The sequence below is a fragment of the Nerophis ophidion genome, linkage group LG11, assembly GCF_033978795.1.
Source record: "Nerophis ophidion isolate RoL-2023_Sa linkage group LG11, RoL_Noph_v1.0, whole genome shotgun sequence".
NCBI classification, from domain to species: Eukaryota; Metazoa; Chordata; class Actinopteri; order Syngnathiformes; family Syngnathidae; genus Nerophis; species Nerophis ophidion.
In genome coordinates this window covers 9054789-9070594 of record NC_084621.1, presented here as the reverse complement: position 1 = coordinate 9070594, position 15806 = coordinate 9054789, and the positions used below count along the sequence as shown (strand labels likewise).

Below are 15806 nucleotides of genomic sequence, written 5' to 3'. Positions count from 1 at the left end.
TTGAATCGCTTAAGTCGCTGAAATCCAAGTTTGAATCCGAGCTAATGTCACTATATCTTGCTGTGGTATTCCCATTGTTTGTTTACATTGGCAGCACTGTGTGACGTCACAGGGAAATGGATAGTGGTTTCGCAGAGAGCCGAAAATAAGGCACTTTAAAGCTTTATTTCGGGATATTCCAGGACCGGTAAAATTTTGAAAAAAAATTCAAAAAATACAACAAGCCACTGGGAACTGATTATTGTTTTTAACCCTTTTGAAATTGTGATAATGTTCCCCTTTTAAGTAGAAAGTCCATCACTCACGCTGACAGACTGGCGGGATGCAATATTTGTGCATTAAAATAGTCCCACGCTGTTAAATGGGACTCGCAGACTCGGTAATCGTCATATCGTCCGTTAGAAAGACGCCCGCTCTGTACTGTGTTTCCAAATCCTGCCCAAGAACTTGAACACATGCGGAAAAACCTTGAAATTGTCATCAAAGTCCTCAAAAACCAACAATTCAATTCCTGCATCATTTTAATGAGCGAGGAGAAGATGAAATCTGTGTGTGTGTGTGTGTGTGTGTGTGTGTGTGTGTGTGTGTGTGTGTGTGTGTGTGTGTGTGTGTGTGTGTGTGTGTGTGTGTGTGTGTGTGTGTGTGTGTGTGTGTGTGTGCACATTTGAAGGAGTGCTTTCATGTGTGGTCTCTTGACTTCAATGTGTGAAGAACGTAGTGTTTGTGTGCACGTGTGTTTTATGTTGCCCGCCTGCCGCCGTGTGTGTTTATGTGCTGCAGCGTTGTGTATCTCTTGACTAATGAATCATTGAGGGGCCCGGCGGTCCAGAGGTGACTCGACTAGCTGATTGGTAATTAATTGTTAATGAGGCGTAGCGAGCAAACGGGTATCGGGAGAGAGAGAGAGAAGGGGGCGAGCATGCCGCGGAGGAGATGAAAGGACAGATTGTGAGGGAGGAAGGCGAGAAAGAGGGAATGATGCTAAATCGACTGGATACGGCGTCAAGGCGTAGCGCTTGATTAATGGGGTGCGGGGTTGGTACACGAGCACGCACTCTTTGGTACACACACACTGAGAACTAGAAAAGAAGACTACAAAGGATTACTGCTCAAACTAAGTGGTGGTTGTCAGGACCAGCAAGCCCTTCTCTGCCGGCCTAACATAACCAGAAATCCATCCGTTGTCTACCGCTTGTCCCTTTTGGGATCACGGGGGGTAGGGAGGCTATCTCAGCTGCATTCGGGCGGAAGGTCGGGTACACCCTGGACAAGTCGCCACCTCATTGCAGGGCCAACACAGACAACATTCACACTCACATTCACACACGAGATAGATATCCATCCATCCATCCATCCATTTTCTACCGCTTATTCCCTTTTGGGTTCGCGGGGGGTGCTGGCGCCTATCTCAGCTACAATCGGGCGGAAGGCGGGTTACACCCTGGACAAGTCGCCATCTCATCGCAGGGCCAACACAGATAGACAGACAACATTCACACTCACATTCACACACTAGGGACCATTTAGTGTTGCCAATCAACCTATCCCCAGGTGCATGTCTTTGGAGGTGGGAGGGGCCTATCCCCAGGTGCATGTCTTTGGAGGTGGGAGGGGCCTATCCCCAGGTGCATGTCTTTGGAGGTGGGAGGGGCCTATCCCCAGGTGCATGTCTTTGGAGGTGGGAGGGGCCTATCCCCAGGTGCATGTCTTTGGAGGTGGGAGGGGCCTATCCCCAGGTGCATGTCTTTGGAGGTGGGAGGGGCCTATCCCCTGGTGCATGTCTTTGTAGGTGGGAGGGGCCTATCCCCAGGTGCATGTCTTTGGAGGTGGGAGGGGCCTATCCCCAGGTGCATGTCTTTGGAGGTGGGAGGGGCCTATCCCCAGGTGCATGTCTTTGGAGGTGGGAGGGGCCTATCCCTAGGTGCATGTCTTTGGAGGTGGGAGGGGCCTATCCCCAGGTGCATGTCTTTGGAGGTGGGAGGGGCCTATCCCCAGGTGCATGTCTTTGGAGGTGGGAGGGGCCTATCCCCAGGTGCATGTCTTTGTAGGTGGGAGGGGCCTATCCCCAGGTGCATGTCTTTGGAGGTGGGAGGGGCCTATCCCCAGGTGCATGTCTTTGGAGGTGGGAGGGGCCTATCCCCAGGTGCATGTCTTTGGAAGTGGGAGGAAGCCGGAGTACCCGGAAGGAACCCACGCAGTCACGGGGAGAACATGCAAACTCCACACAGAAAGATCCCGAGCCTGGAAATCATGATCATAATTAACGATAAAAGTCATTATTTTATTTACTTAACCTAAATATCTGAAATTATTCATATTCTTTTCATGTCATATTATAGACTTAGACTCCCTTTCTGTTGTCATTCAAATTTGAACTTTACAGGGCGGTATAGCTCGGTTGGTAGAGTGGCCGTGCCAGCAACCTGAGGGTTGCAGGTTCGATTCCCGCTTCCGCCATCCTAGTCACTGCCGTTGTGTCCTTGGGCAAGACACTTTACCCACCTGCTCCCAGTGCCACCCACACTGGTTTAAATGTAACTTAGATATTGGGTTTCACTATGTAAAGCGCTTTGAGTCACTAGAGAAAAGCGCTATGTAAATATAATTCACTTCACAATTCACTTCACTACAGCACAGATAAGAATGAAATTTCGTTACATTAGCTCATGGTATTGCAGGATAAAAAAAAAAGCAACAAGGTTCATATTTATCCATCCATCTATTTTCTACCGCTTATTCCTTTTTGGGGTCGCGGGGGTGCTTGTGCCTATCTCAGCTACAATCAGGCAGAAGGTGGTGTTCACCCTGGACCTGGGGATAGGTTGATTGGCAACACTAAATTGGCCCTAGTGTGTGAATGTGAGTGTGAATGTTGTCTGTCTATCTGTGTTGGCCCTGCGATGAGGTGGGACTTGTCCAGGGTGTACGCCGCCTTCCACCAGATTATAGCTGAGATAGGCTCCAGCAACTCCAAAGAGAATAAGCGGTAGAAAATGGATGGGGATGGAACATCAGAATCGCTCCCGCTGTATAGTCTTTTTTTTTTTCTTTTTTTTTCTAGTCCTTCACTCTCACTTTCCTCATCCACAAATCTTTAATCCTCGCTCAAATTAATAGGGAAATCGTCGCTGTTTCCTTGTTTAAAATTCCCGCAGGTGAAGCTTTGCTATGGGAAAGAGCAGTCAAGCAAACATGTCAACCGGCAGTTTTTGGTGAGAAAATTGTGGTAATAAGTCGGCTCTTACCGGAGATCAGTGGAGCTTCTGTCCTGCTGCCGTGACTTCTCTCAGAGACACTGGAGTCAACACACATGTGGCCACAACCATCAGACTTTCAGGTACTATTTAACTCACTAAAACACTAGCAACACAATAGGCAGATAAGGGATTTCCCAGAATTATCCTAGTAAATGTGTCTAAAAACATCTGAATCGCTCCCACTGCAATCGCCCTTTTTTGTTTTTTGGAACTTTTTATTTTTATTTTATTCTAGTCCTTCACTCTCACTTTCTTCATCCTCACTCAAATTAATGGGGAAATCGTCGCTTTCTCGGTCCGAATCGCTCTGGCTGCTGGTGGCCATGATTGTAAACAATGTTCAGATGTGAGGAGCTCCACAACCCGTGATGTCACGCGCACATCGTCTGCTACTTCCGGTACAGGCAAGGCTTTTTTATTAGCGACCAAAAGTTGCCAACTTTATCGTGGATGTTCTCTACTAAATCCTTTTCAGCAAAAGTATGGCAATATGGCGAAATGATCAAGTATGACACATAGAATGGACCTGCTATCCCCATTTAAATAAGAAAAACTCATCTCAGTAGGCCTTTAACGTGTAACTGGATAGTAAAGTAGAAGAGGTTTCACGGTGGCAGAGGGGTTAGTGCGTCTGCCTCACAATACGAAGGTCCTGCAGTCCTGGGTTCAAATCCAGGCTCGGGATCTTTCTGTGTGGAGTTTGCATGTTCTCCCCGTGAATGCGTGGGTTCCCTCCGGGTACTCCGGCTTCCTCCCACTTCCAAAGACATGCACCTGGGGATAGGTTGATTGGCAACACTAAATGGTCCCTAGTGTGTGAATGTGAGTGTGAATGTTGTCTGTCTATCTGTGTTGGCCCTGGGATGAGGTGGCGACTTGTCCAGGGTGTACCCCGCATTCCACCCGATTGTAGCTGAGATAGGCGCCAGCGCCCCCCGCGGCCCCAAAAGGGAATAAGCGGTAGAAAATGGATGGATGGATAAAGTAGAAGTAGTACTGTTAATAATATCATCATATCGTATATATCGTCCAAATATACGACCCCAAAAGGGACAAGCGGTAGAAAATGGATGGATATACAATATGATGTCGTCCATCCATCTATCCATCTTTTACCTTTTGTCCCTCTGCATTACTTTGAGGCTCAAAGAAAAGTCCCATTTGGCCAAATCATGAAAGCCATTGTTCAGTGGTTACTTAGTTGCTGATGTTGGAAAGAAAAATGTACAAATAATAACGCTAGCAAAAAAAAAAAAAAAGGTGTTGCTGCTTCATTATTGACCGCCTCAGCCTTTTTGCGGCGTCTAGCAGCGGCAAGGCTAAGGCATGCTGCTGTTGCCGTGACAACAAGCCGGCAGCAATATAGCGTGCGACAGATGCGGCTTCAGCCTTAACTGATATCCACCTTCAGACCTTCAGAGTCTGCTGCCCTCTCCCTGGGGGGTTCTGGCTCGGTTCCACCTCGGTTGTCACGGCTGCGGACTTAAAGCATCACCCTGGACGACGCACAGTTCCAAAGGGGGGGGGGGGTCCCCGGGACCTTAGCGAGGGGTTTCTGAGACTTATAGAGTTGGAATTATAAGCTGAAGGTTCCCGGGACTGAAGCTCGCTGGCAGACTGGGGCTGAGTTATGGCTGCGGTTTTGTTCCAGTTGATATACGAGAGGCGAAGCTGGCGTGGTTACACTGCTCTCCACTTCTCAGACACCAAATAATACTACTTGTTTATATAGCCGGCCAGCGGTAATTACTGTATAATAGTGCACGGGGTCTTAGGCCCCAGCTCAGGAGTTCGTAGCAACTGGCCTCAAAGGGGTCGTATTTTTTCTACATTTAAAACACTTCCTTGTGGTCTACATAACATGTAGGAGTGGTTCTTTGGTCAAAATGTTGCATTGATAATGTTTTACAGACCATCTTCAAGCATCTTTCTGACCGTCTTATTTACGTAGGATGGTCTCCTGCTGGCCCCACTATGGACTGGACTCTCACTATTATGTTAGATCCACTATGGACTGGACTCTCACTATTATGTTAGATCCACTATGGACTGGACTCTCACTATTATGTTAGATCCACTATGGACTGGACTCTCACAATATTATGTTAGATCCACTATGGACTGGACTCTCACTATCATGTTAGATCCACTATGGACTGGACTCTCACTATTATGTTAGATCCACTATGGACTGGACTCTCACTATTATGTTAGATCCACTATGGACTGGACTCTCACTATTGTGTTAGATCCACTATGGACTGGACTCTCACTATTATGTTAGATCCACTATGGACTGGACTCTCACTATTATGTTAGATCCACTATGGACTGGACTCTCACTATTATGTTAGATCCACTATGGACTGGACTCTCACTATTATGTTAGATCCACTATGGACTGGACTCTCACTATTATGTTAGATCCACTATGGACTGGACTCTCACTATTATGTTAGATCCATTATGGACTGGACTCTCACTATAATGTTAGATCCACTATGGACTGGACTCTCGCTATTATGTTAGATTCACTATGGACTGGACTCTTAGTATTATGTTAGATCCACTATGGACTGGACTCTCACTATTATGTTAGATCCACTATGGACTGGACTCTCACTATTGTGTTAGATCCACTATGGACTGGACTCTCACTATTATGTTAGATCCACTATGGACTGGACTCTCACTATTATGTTAGATCCACTATGGACTTGACTCTCACTATTGTGTTAGATCCACTATGGACTGGACTCTCACTATTATGTTAGATCCACTATGGACTGGACTCTCACTATTATGTTAGATCCACTATGGACTGGACTCTCACTATTATGTTAGATCCACTATGGACTGGACTCTCGCTATTATGTTAGATTCACTATGGACTGGACTCTTAGTATTATGTTAGATCCACTATGGACTGGACTCTCACTATTATGTTAGATCCACTATGGACTGGACTCTCACTATTATGTTACATCCACTATGGACTGGACTCTCACTATTATGTTAGATCCATTATGGACTGGACTCTCACTATAATGTTAGATCCACTATGGACTGGACTCTCACTATTATGTTAGATCCACTATGGACTGGACTCTCACTATTATGTTAGATCCACTATGGACTGGACTCTCGCTATTATGTTAGATTCACTATGGACTGGACTCTCACTATTATGTTAGATCCACTATGGACTGGACTCTCACTATTATGTTAGATCCACTATGGACTGGACTCTCACTATTATGTTAGATCCACTATGGACTGGACTCTCGCTATTATGTTAGATTCACTATGGACTGGACTCTTAGTATTATGTTAGATCCACTATGGACTGGACTCTCACTATTATGTTAGATCCACTATGGACTGGACTCTCACTATTATGTTAGATCCACTATGGACTGGACTCTCACTATTATGTTACATCCACTATGGACTGGACTCTCACTATTTTGTTAGATCCACTATGGACTGGACTCTCACTATTATGTCAGTTCCACAATGGACTGGACTCTCACACTATTATGTTAGATCCGCTATGGACTGGACTCTCACTATTATGTTAGATCCACTATGGACTGGACTCTCACTATTATGTTAGATCCACTATGGACTGGACTCTCACTATTATGTTAGATCCGCTATGGACTGGACTCTCACTATTATGTTAGATCCACTATGGACTGGACTCTCACTATTATGTTAGATCCACTATGGACTGGACTCTCACAATATTATGTTGGATCCACTATGGACTGGACTCACTATTTTGTTGCCCAAAATGGATACATGGATGATACAGCAGAGGATTGGGAGAATGTCATGTGGTCAGATGAAACCAAAATAGAACTTTTTGGTATAAACTCAACTGGTGGTGTTTGGAGGAAGAAGAATACTAAGTTGCATCCCAAGAACACCACACCTACTGTGAAGCATGGGGGTGGAAACTTCATGCTTTGGGGCTGTTTTTCTGCTAAGGGGACAGGACGATTGATCCGTGTTAAGGAAAGAATGAATGGGGCCATATATCCTGAGATTTTGAGCCAAAACCTCTTTCCATCAATGAGAGCTTTGAATGGTTGACCAAATACTTATTTTCCACCATCATTTACAAATAAATTCTTTCAAATTCCTACAATGTGAATTCCTGGATTTTTTTTTCCACATTCTGTCTCTCACAGTTGAAGTGTACCTATGATGAAAATTACAGACCTCTGTCATCATTTTAAGTGGGAGAACTTGCACAATCGGTAACTAACTAAATACTTTTTTGACCCACTGTGTGTGTGTGTGTGTATATATATATATATATGATGAGTGTTATATATATATATATATATATATATATATATATATATATATATATATACATCTATATAATATGATGAGTGTTATGTGTGTGTAAATAAATGTTTACACATATACACACATAACACTCATCTACTCATTGTTGAGTTAAGGGTTGAATTGTCCATCCTTGTTCTTCTTAACTTTTTTTTTTTTTTACGGGGGACGGCGTGGCGCGGTTGGGAGATTGGCCCACATCTTCTACCAACCTAGTCACGTCCGTTGTGTCCATGAGCAAGACACTTCACCCTTGCTCCTGATGGGTCGTGGTTAGGGCCCTGCATGCCATCAGTGCGGAGCGGTATAGCTCGGTTGGTAGAGTGGCTGTGCCAGCAACTTAAGGGTTCCAGGTTCAATCCCCGCTTCCGCCTTCCGAGTCACTGCCGTTGTGTCCTTGGGCAAGACACTTTACCCACCTGCTCCCAGTGCCACCCACACTGCTTTAAATGTAACTTAGATATTCGGTTTCACTATGTAAAGTGCTTTAAGGCACTAGAGAAAAGCACTATTTAAATATAATTCACTTCACTTCAGTGTGTGAATGGTTGAATGTGGAAATAGTGTCAAAAGTGCTTTGAGTACCTTAAAGGTAGAAAAGCGCTATACAAGTACAAACCCCATTTCCATATGAGTTGGGAAATTGTGTTAGATGTAAATATAAACAGAATACAATGATTTGCAAATCATTTTCAACCCATATTCAGTTGAATATGCTACAAAGACAACATATTTGATGTTCAAACTCATAAACTCTATTTTTTTTGGGGCAAATAATAATTAACTTAGAATTTCATGGCTGCAACACGTGCCAAAGTAGTTGGGAAAGGGCATGTTCACCACTGTGTTACATCACCTTTTCTTTTAACAACACTCAATAAACGTTTGGGAACTGAGGAAACTAATTGTTGAAGCTTTGAAAGTGGAATTCTTTCCCATTCTTGTTTTATGTAGAGCCACACATTTTCCATGGGAGACAGGTCTGGACTGCAGGCGGGCCAGGAAAGTACCCGCACTCTCTTTTTTTACGAAGCTACGCTGTTGTAGCACTTGTCCTGCTGAAATAAGCAGGGGCGTCCATGATAACGTTGCTTGGATGACAACATATGTTGCTCCAAAACCTGTATGTACCTTTCAGCTTTAATGGTGCCTTCACAGATGTGTAAGTTACCCATGCCTTGGGCACTAATAAAACCCCCATACCATCACAGATGCTGGCTTTTCAACTTTCCGCCTATAACAATCCGAATGGTTATTTTCCTCTTTGTTCTGGAGGACACCATGCCCTCTGTTTCCAAATATAATTTGAAAATTGTACTTGTCAGACCACAGAACACCTTTCCACTTTGCATCAGTCCATCTTAGGTGAGCCAAGCCAGCGGCGTTTCTGGGTGTTGTTGATAAATGGGTTCGGTTTTGCATAGTAGAGTTTTAACTTGCACTTACAGATGTAGCGACCAACTGTAGTCACTGACAGTGGTTTTATGAAGTGTTCCTGAGCCCAAGTGGTGATATCCTTTACACTGAAGTCGGTTTTTGGTGCAGTACCGCCTGAGGGATCAAAAGTCCGTAATATCATCGCTTACGTGCAGCGATTTCTCCAGATTCTCTGAACATTTTGATGATTTTACGGACCGTAGATGGTAAAATCCCCAAATTCCTTGCAATAGCTCGTTGAGAAATGTTCTAAAACTGTTCGACAATTTGCTTACAAAGTGACCCCATCCTTGTTTGTGGATTTCTTAACATTTCACAGAAGCTGCTTTTATACCCAATCATGGCACCCACCTGTTCCCAATTAGCCTGCACACCTGTGGGATGTTCCATATAAGTGTTTGATGAACATTCCTCAACTTTATCAGTATTTATTGCCACCTTTCCCAACTTCTTTGTCACGTGTTGCTGGCATCAAATTCTGAAGTTAATGATTTTTGGGAAGAAAAACATCAGTTTGAACATCAAATATGTTGTCTTGTAGCATATTCAACTGAATATGGCTTGAAAAGGATTTTCAAATCATTGTATTCTGTTTATATTTACATCTAACACAATTTCCCAACTCATATGGAAACGGGGTTTGTATAACCCATTTACTATTTATTTAGTTTTGTTCACAATCATTATGAGACAAGAACACATGTATTTTTTTTAGACAAGTATACAACAATTTATTGATTTTTGCAATAACTTCTAAGGTGACAGCATCACTCCTTTTTGTTAACAACAGTTGCTCTTTTTCGTGGAAAATGTCTCATAAAAGGGCAACGAAAAAAGTAAACTGCACATGTAAAATTTTGTCATTTTTTTTTTATAATTTAAAAATTGTTTGAAAACCTGTTCTCACTCCAGCACTTACCAAAAGTATGCAGTAAAAATTTGAGTGTGATGTAAGCTTGGACCTTAAATCCTACTGAATAGCTCTTAATCTTCTTCCCTTTATGCGATTTCAAATTACCGGTAAATTTCTTGCAATTGCACTTTGAGAAAGGTTGTTCTTAAACTGTTTGACTATTTGCTCACGCAGTTGTGGACAAAGGGGTGTACCTCGCCCCATCCTTTCTTGTGAAAGACTGAGCATTTTTTGGGAAGCTGTTTTTATACCCAGTCATGGCACCCACCTGTTCCCAATTAGCCTGCACACCTGTGTGATGTTCCAAATAAGTGTTTGATGAGCATTCCTCAACTGTATCAGTATTTATTGCCACCTTTCCCAACTTCTTTCTCATGTGTTGCTGGCATCAAATTCTGAAGTTAATGCTTTTTTGGGGGGAAAAAAAAATGTTTATCAGTTTGAACATCAAATATGTTGTCTTTGTAGCATATTCAACTGGATATGGGTTGAAAATGATTTTCAAATCATTGTATTCTGTTTATATTTACATCTAACACTATTTCCCAACTCTTATGGAAACGGGGTTTGTATCACAATCATTATGAGACAAGAACACATGTATTTTTTTAGACAAGTTATTGATTCTCACAATAACTTCCAAGGTGACAGCATCACTTCTTCTTCTTAACATGCGTTCCTCTTTCTCGTGGAAAATGTCTCTCATAAAAGGGCAATGAAAACAGTAAACTGCACACGTAAATTTAATTATTTTATGCAGTCATGCAGGAGCTGCTGAAGTTTTTATACAAGGTCTAAGTTACTCCTCAGAAATGATATCGAGTCTTCCAGACTGGAATATTTCCTGACACTTGTTTGTGTGTCTTGAACACAGGAATGGGTTTTCCTCACTCGCTTCTGCTTCCTCACTGACTTTGGACGCCTGGACTTCCGGTTCCGTTATTCTAAGGTGAGGTGACACGTTCACTATGATTATTCACTGCTTCTTCCCTTCACCTCTTTGTCAACTGAAACTCTCCTCCTTTCTTCCTTCCTTCCCTCCCGTCCTCTTTATCTCTGCCGCCGCATTCCTCTGCTACACTGTTGTGGTTTCTCTCTCCGGCTCAGCTTGTCACTTCTTCTCTCTTTTTAGCCCCGCAGACTTGCGGGACACATTTTTTTTTGTCATTTAAATCTCCAGCTGCCTCCTCTGTGATTCTTGCGCATCCCTCACTTGCTTGGCTGCCTTCTAATATCCGCCTTTCTTTCTCTGTCCCTCCCTTCTACGTCCCTCTGTGCAGTCCCGCTGCTGTCAGAACATATTACTCTACTTCGATGACGCCTCTCAGTGGCCAGCTGTGTACAAGAGGCCTGAAAAGGTGAGACATGCAGCACGCTAGTACCGTATTTTTCGGATTATAAGTCGCTCCGGAGTATACGTCACACCGGCCGAAAATGCATAATAAAGAAGGAAAAAAACATATACCGTATTTCCTTGAATTGCCGCCGGGGCGCTAATTAATTTAAAACCTCTTCTAACACCGGCGTGGTAAATTTAGGCCTGCGCTTATAAATTTGAGTGTGATGTAAGGATACCATCATGAAAAGCACATTTAATAAAAAAAACGTTATTATGGTTTTACCTTTACTTATAAATGGCTTCCTCCCACTTCCAAAGACATGCACCTGGGAATAGGCCCCTCCCACCTCCAAAGACATGCACCTGGGGATAGGCCCCTCCCACTTCCAAAGACATGCACCTGGGGATAGGCCCCTCCCACCTCCAAAGACATGCACCTGGGGATAGGCCCCTCCCACTTCCAAAGACACGCACCTGGGGATAGGCCCCTCCCACCTCCAAAGACACGCACCTGGGGATAGGCCCCTCCCACCTCCAAAGAAAGGCACCTGGGGATAGGCCCCTCCCACCTCCAAAGACATGCACCTGGGGATAGGCCCCTCCCACCTCCAAAGACATGCACCTGGGGATAGGCCCCTCCCACCTCCAAAGACATGCACCTGGGGATAGGCCCCTCCCACCTCCGAAGACATGCACCTGGGGATAGGTTGATTGGCAACACTAAATGGTCCCTAGTGTGTGAATGTTGTCTGTCTATCTGTGTTGGCTCTGCGATGAGGTGGCGACTTGTCCAGGGTGTACCCTGCCTTTTAAAACCTCTTCTCACTCCGGCGTTTACCAAAGGCATGCATACCATCATGAAAAGCACATTTAATAAAAAAAAACGTTATTATGGTTTTACCTTTACTTATAAATGGCTTCCTCCCACTTCCAAAGACATGCACCTGGGGATAGGCCCCTCCCACCTCCAAAGACATGCACCTGGGGATAGGCCCCTCCCACCTCCAAAGACATGCACCTGGGGATAGGTTGATTGGCAACACTAAATGGTCCCTAGTGTGTGAATGTTGTCTGTCTATCTGTGTTGGCCCTGCGATGAGGTGGCGACTTGTCCAGGGTGTACCCTGCCTTCCGCCCAAGGACAGATTGGATAGGTTCCAGCAACCACCGCGACCCCAAATGGGACAAGCGGTAGAAAACGAATGGATGAGTTTTGATTAGTTGTAAAATCTATGGAAAGTCACAGCACACGGGTGGTTATTTGTTTGGGAGAGAAAAAACTATTAATGAGTTTGTTTGTAATGTTGTCTGTCTATCTGTGTTGGCCCTGCGATGAGGTGGCGACTTGTCCAGGGTGTACCCCGCCGTCCGCCCGATTGTAGCTGAGATAGGCGCCAGCGCCCCCCGCGACCCCGAAAGGGAATAAGCGGTAGAAAATGGATGGATGGATGGACGTCCATAACTACATTGTTTAATGCATCCAGCGGGGCATCACAACAAAATGAGGCATAATAATGTGTTCATTCCAAGACTGTATGTATCGGTATCGTTTGATATCGGGTTTGGTAATTAAGAGTTGAACAATATCGGGATATCGGCAAAAAAGCTATTATCGGACATCTGTAGTTTCAGCTAGACTGCTGTCAACTTCAGCAGTTAGCAGCGCAGTTTGTCAGCTCCGACGTCTAATGTTGAATCTTTTCATGGGCTTGTGTTACCCCTGGTTGATAACGAGGAGCCGCCTGCCCGCGCCAGCCGCCGCGTCAACGGTGTGGGCACATTGGCTGTGTGCCAAGGCCAATGTGGCGCCGGAGCCTTCCTCCGTTACGGTGCCTGCCGGGGAAAAGACGCAACAAAAGATGGCGGTTAAGTCTCAAATATATCAATCAATGTTTATTTATGTAGCCCTAAATCACAAGTATCTCAAAGGGCTGCACAAGCCACAATGACGTTTTTTCTAAAAATACCAGTATTCACTATAACCCCAGTGTATCGCCCAGCCTTAATGCAAACTAAAATACAACTATTGCAACATGATTGTAGAAGTCGCTGCCTGGCGGTTCTACTGATATAAACGTCACCACACACAGGCGTGCAATGTTTTTGACAAGATCATTCAAAAATGCTTTTTAGCATGTTGTGACTTTGCAGTCACTCCCAATACTGGTAAAGACAACAGGTGATTAGATAACTCGTACCACCTGGGAGATCTAATCACCTGTCATGCGCTTACCAAAGGCATGCAGGCAATGCTGGCCACACCTCCCTCCACATTGATATAATAGAATACAAAACTATTTCAAATTATAATTCTAACATTTTTTTAAATTATAGGTGAAATTGAAAAAAAATTTATATCAAGCAAAGTTTTTTGTGATTTACAAGGTGAAACTTATATATGACATCATGCAACTTAAAACATTTTCAAGCCTTCTTTTGATATAATTTTGGTCATTAAAGCCCATGAAAACCTCGAATTGAAAAACTCCGAAAATTGTAAGCCCCCCACGTCAAAATTATGACAAATAAAGTCCTGCCATATCTCACTTTGCATGGAATGAGTTTATATCACATATGAGTTTTTCACTAAAAGTTCAATTTGTGGAATACATTTTTGGAATTTCACCTATATATTTTATTAAGCCATTTACCAAATTGGTTTGCCATACATCTGTCAGAATAGTATACATAAATGTATCAGATAACAAGAATAATAAATATTACCAACCGGTTGCGGGGGGCACGGTAGAAAATGGATGGATGGATTGATTGCCATAGCTCGGTTGGTAGAGTGGTCGTGCCAGCAACTTGAGGGTTGCAGGTTCGATCCCCGCCTCAGCCATCCTAGTCACTGCCGTTGTGTCCTTGGGCAAGACACTTTACCCACCTGCTCCCAGTGCCACCCACACTGCTTTAAATATAAAAATTAGATATTGGGTTTCACTATGTAAAGCGCTTTGAGCCACTAGAGAAAAAGCGCTATATAAATATAATTCACTTCACTATATATACCGTATTTCCTTGAATTGCCCACGCTAATTATTTTAAAACCTCTTCTCACTCCGGCACTTACCAAAGGCATGCAGTAAAAATTTGAGTGTGATGTAAGCTTGGACCTTAAATCCTACTGAATAGCTCTTAATCTTCTTCCCTTTATGCGATTTCAAATTACCGGTATTGAAATCAGCGTCCTCCATTTTGAAAATGATGACAGGGGAAGTGTCACTCGTGACTTGACGAGTTTGACCAGGCGGTAATACTAAGCATGCGCTAATTATTTTGGGGAAGTGAGTTTGACCCGGCAGTAATTCAAGTCAGGTGCATACTATATATATATATATATATATAATATAGGGGACGGCGTGGCGCAGTGGGAGAGTGGCCGTGCGCAACCCGAGGGTCCCTGGTTCAATCCCCACCTAGTACCAACCTCGTCACGTCCGTTGTGTCCTGAGCAAGACACTTCACCCTTGCTCCTGATGGGTGCTGGTTGGCGCCTTGCATGGCAGCTCCCTCCATCAGTGTGTGAATGTGTGTGTGAATGGGTAAATGTGGAAGTAGTGTCAAAGCGCTTTGAGTACCTTGAAGGTAGAAAAGCGCTATACAAGTACAACCCATTTATTTATTTATATGCCCTGCGGCAATTCAAGGAAATACGGTATCTTTAAAAAATATACGGTGTATTTTCCAAAGTATACAATAATGTTTTATATAATAACGTAAATGTTTTCTAAAGTCTCCTTTCAAGAGCTCAGGTTGCCATATTTCTTTGTGCCACTGAACAATCACAAGCAGCACGGTTTCAAAACAAAGCTGTTTTGTTCCGTCTCGCCAACGTTGACTGTTTTCAATTACAGGCGGTTATATTGTATCCACGATGAAGGGTTATTTATTTATTTTTTTTGCCTTTCAATCAATAGAAGTATTAATACCACCACCACCCAGCCTGCGTGGGAACATATTCTCATAAAACCTTGTCATTATTGTTGCTGCACTGAGCAACATGAGGGGGCGGGGTCATAAAGCATAAACAGATAATTAAAAGCCCACTTATTGTCAAATAGATTATGCAAGAGTGCACGGCGAAAGTGGTTTGCAGCTGATATTGGAAATAAAACAAGCTGGTGCATTTGTTCTGTGATGTAGCCATATTTTCCTGTTTTCATGTCAGTTTAGTGCAACTGCAAAGTCCATAAAATGGGGGCGAGCAGATGTGATTATTGTGTTTATTGCTTTTTATCATCCTCCTATTCCCTCTGCATCAGAACTGCTACCAGAAAGAGGCGGTGCTGAGGCCCGAGAACAACCAGGTCATCAACCTCACCACCCGATACACCTGGTCGGGATGTGTGGTAAGAGCAGGAATCCATATTGATTTTCATTTCGTCCGAGAAGAAGCAACTTTCTCGCCGTGTGATTTTCTCCTTTCTTCCAAAGCCGAGCCTCATTTATCGAGTCATTTTCAACATTTTGCATTAAAAGGGTATTGATTAGCGTCGGA

The 15806-nt window shown here is 43.8% G+C and overlaps 1 protein-coding gene across 1 annotated transcript in view; it reads left to right on the top strand.

Moving 5' to 3' along the window:
• The window catches only part of tmem145 (transmembrane protein 145), a 103466-nt gene that overhangs the window by 20644 nt on the left and 67016 nt on the right, over nucleotides 1-15806 (top strand). Inside the window, exons 2-4 of the mRNA XM_061915046.1 lie at nucleotides 10841-10915; nucleotides 11247-11324; nucleotides 15571-15657. Of these exons, the coding sequence (XP_061771030.1) occupies nucleotides 10841-10915; nucleotides 11247-11324; nucleotides 15571-15657 (240 nt within the window). The remainder of the gene's footprint in view (nucleotides 1-10840; nucleotides 10916-11246; nucleotides 11325-15570; nucleotides 15658-15806) is intronic.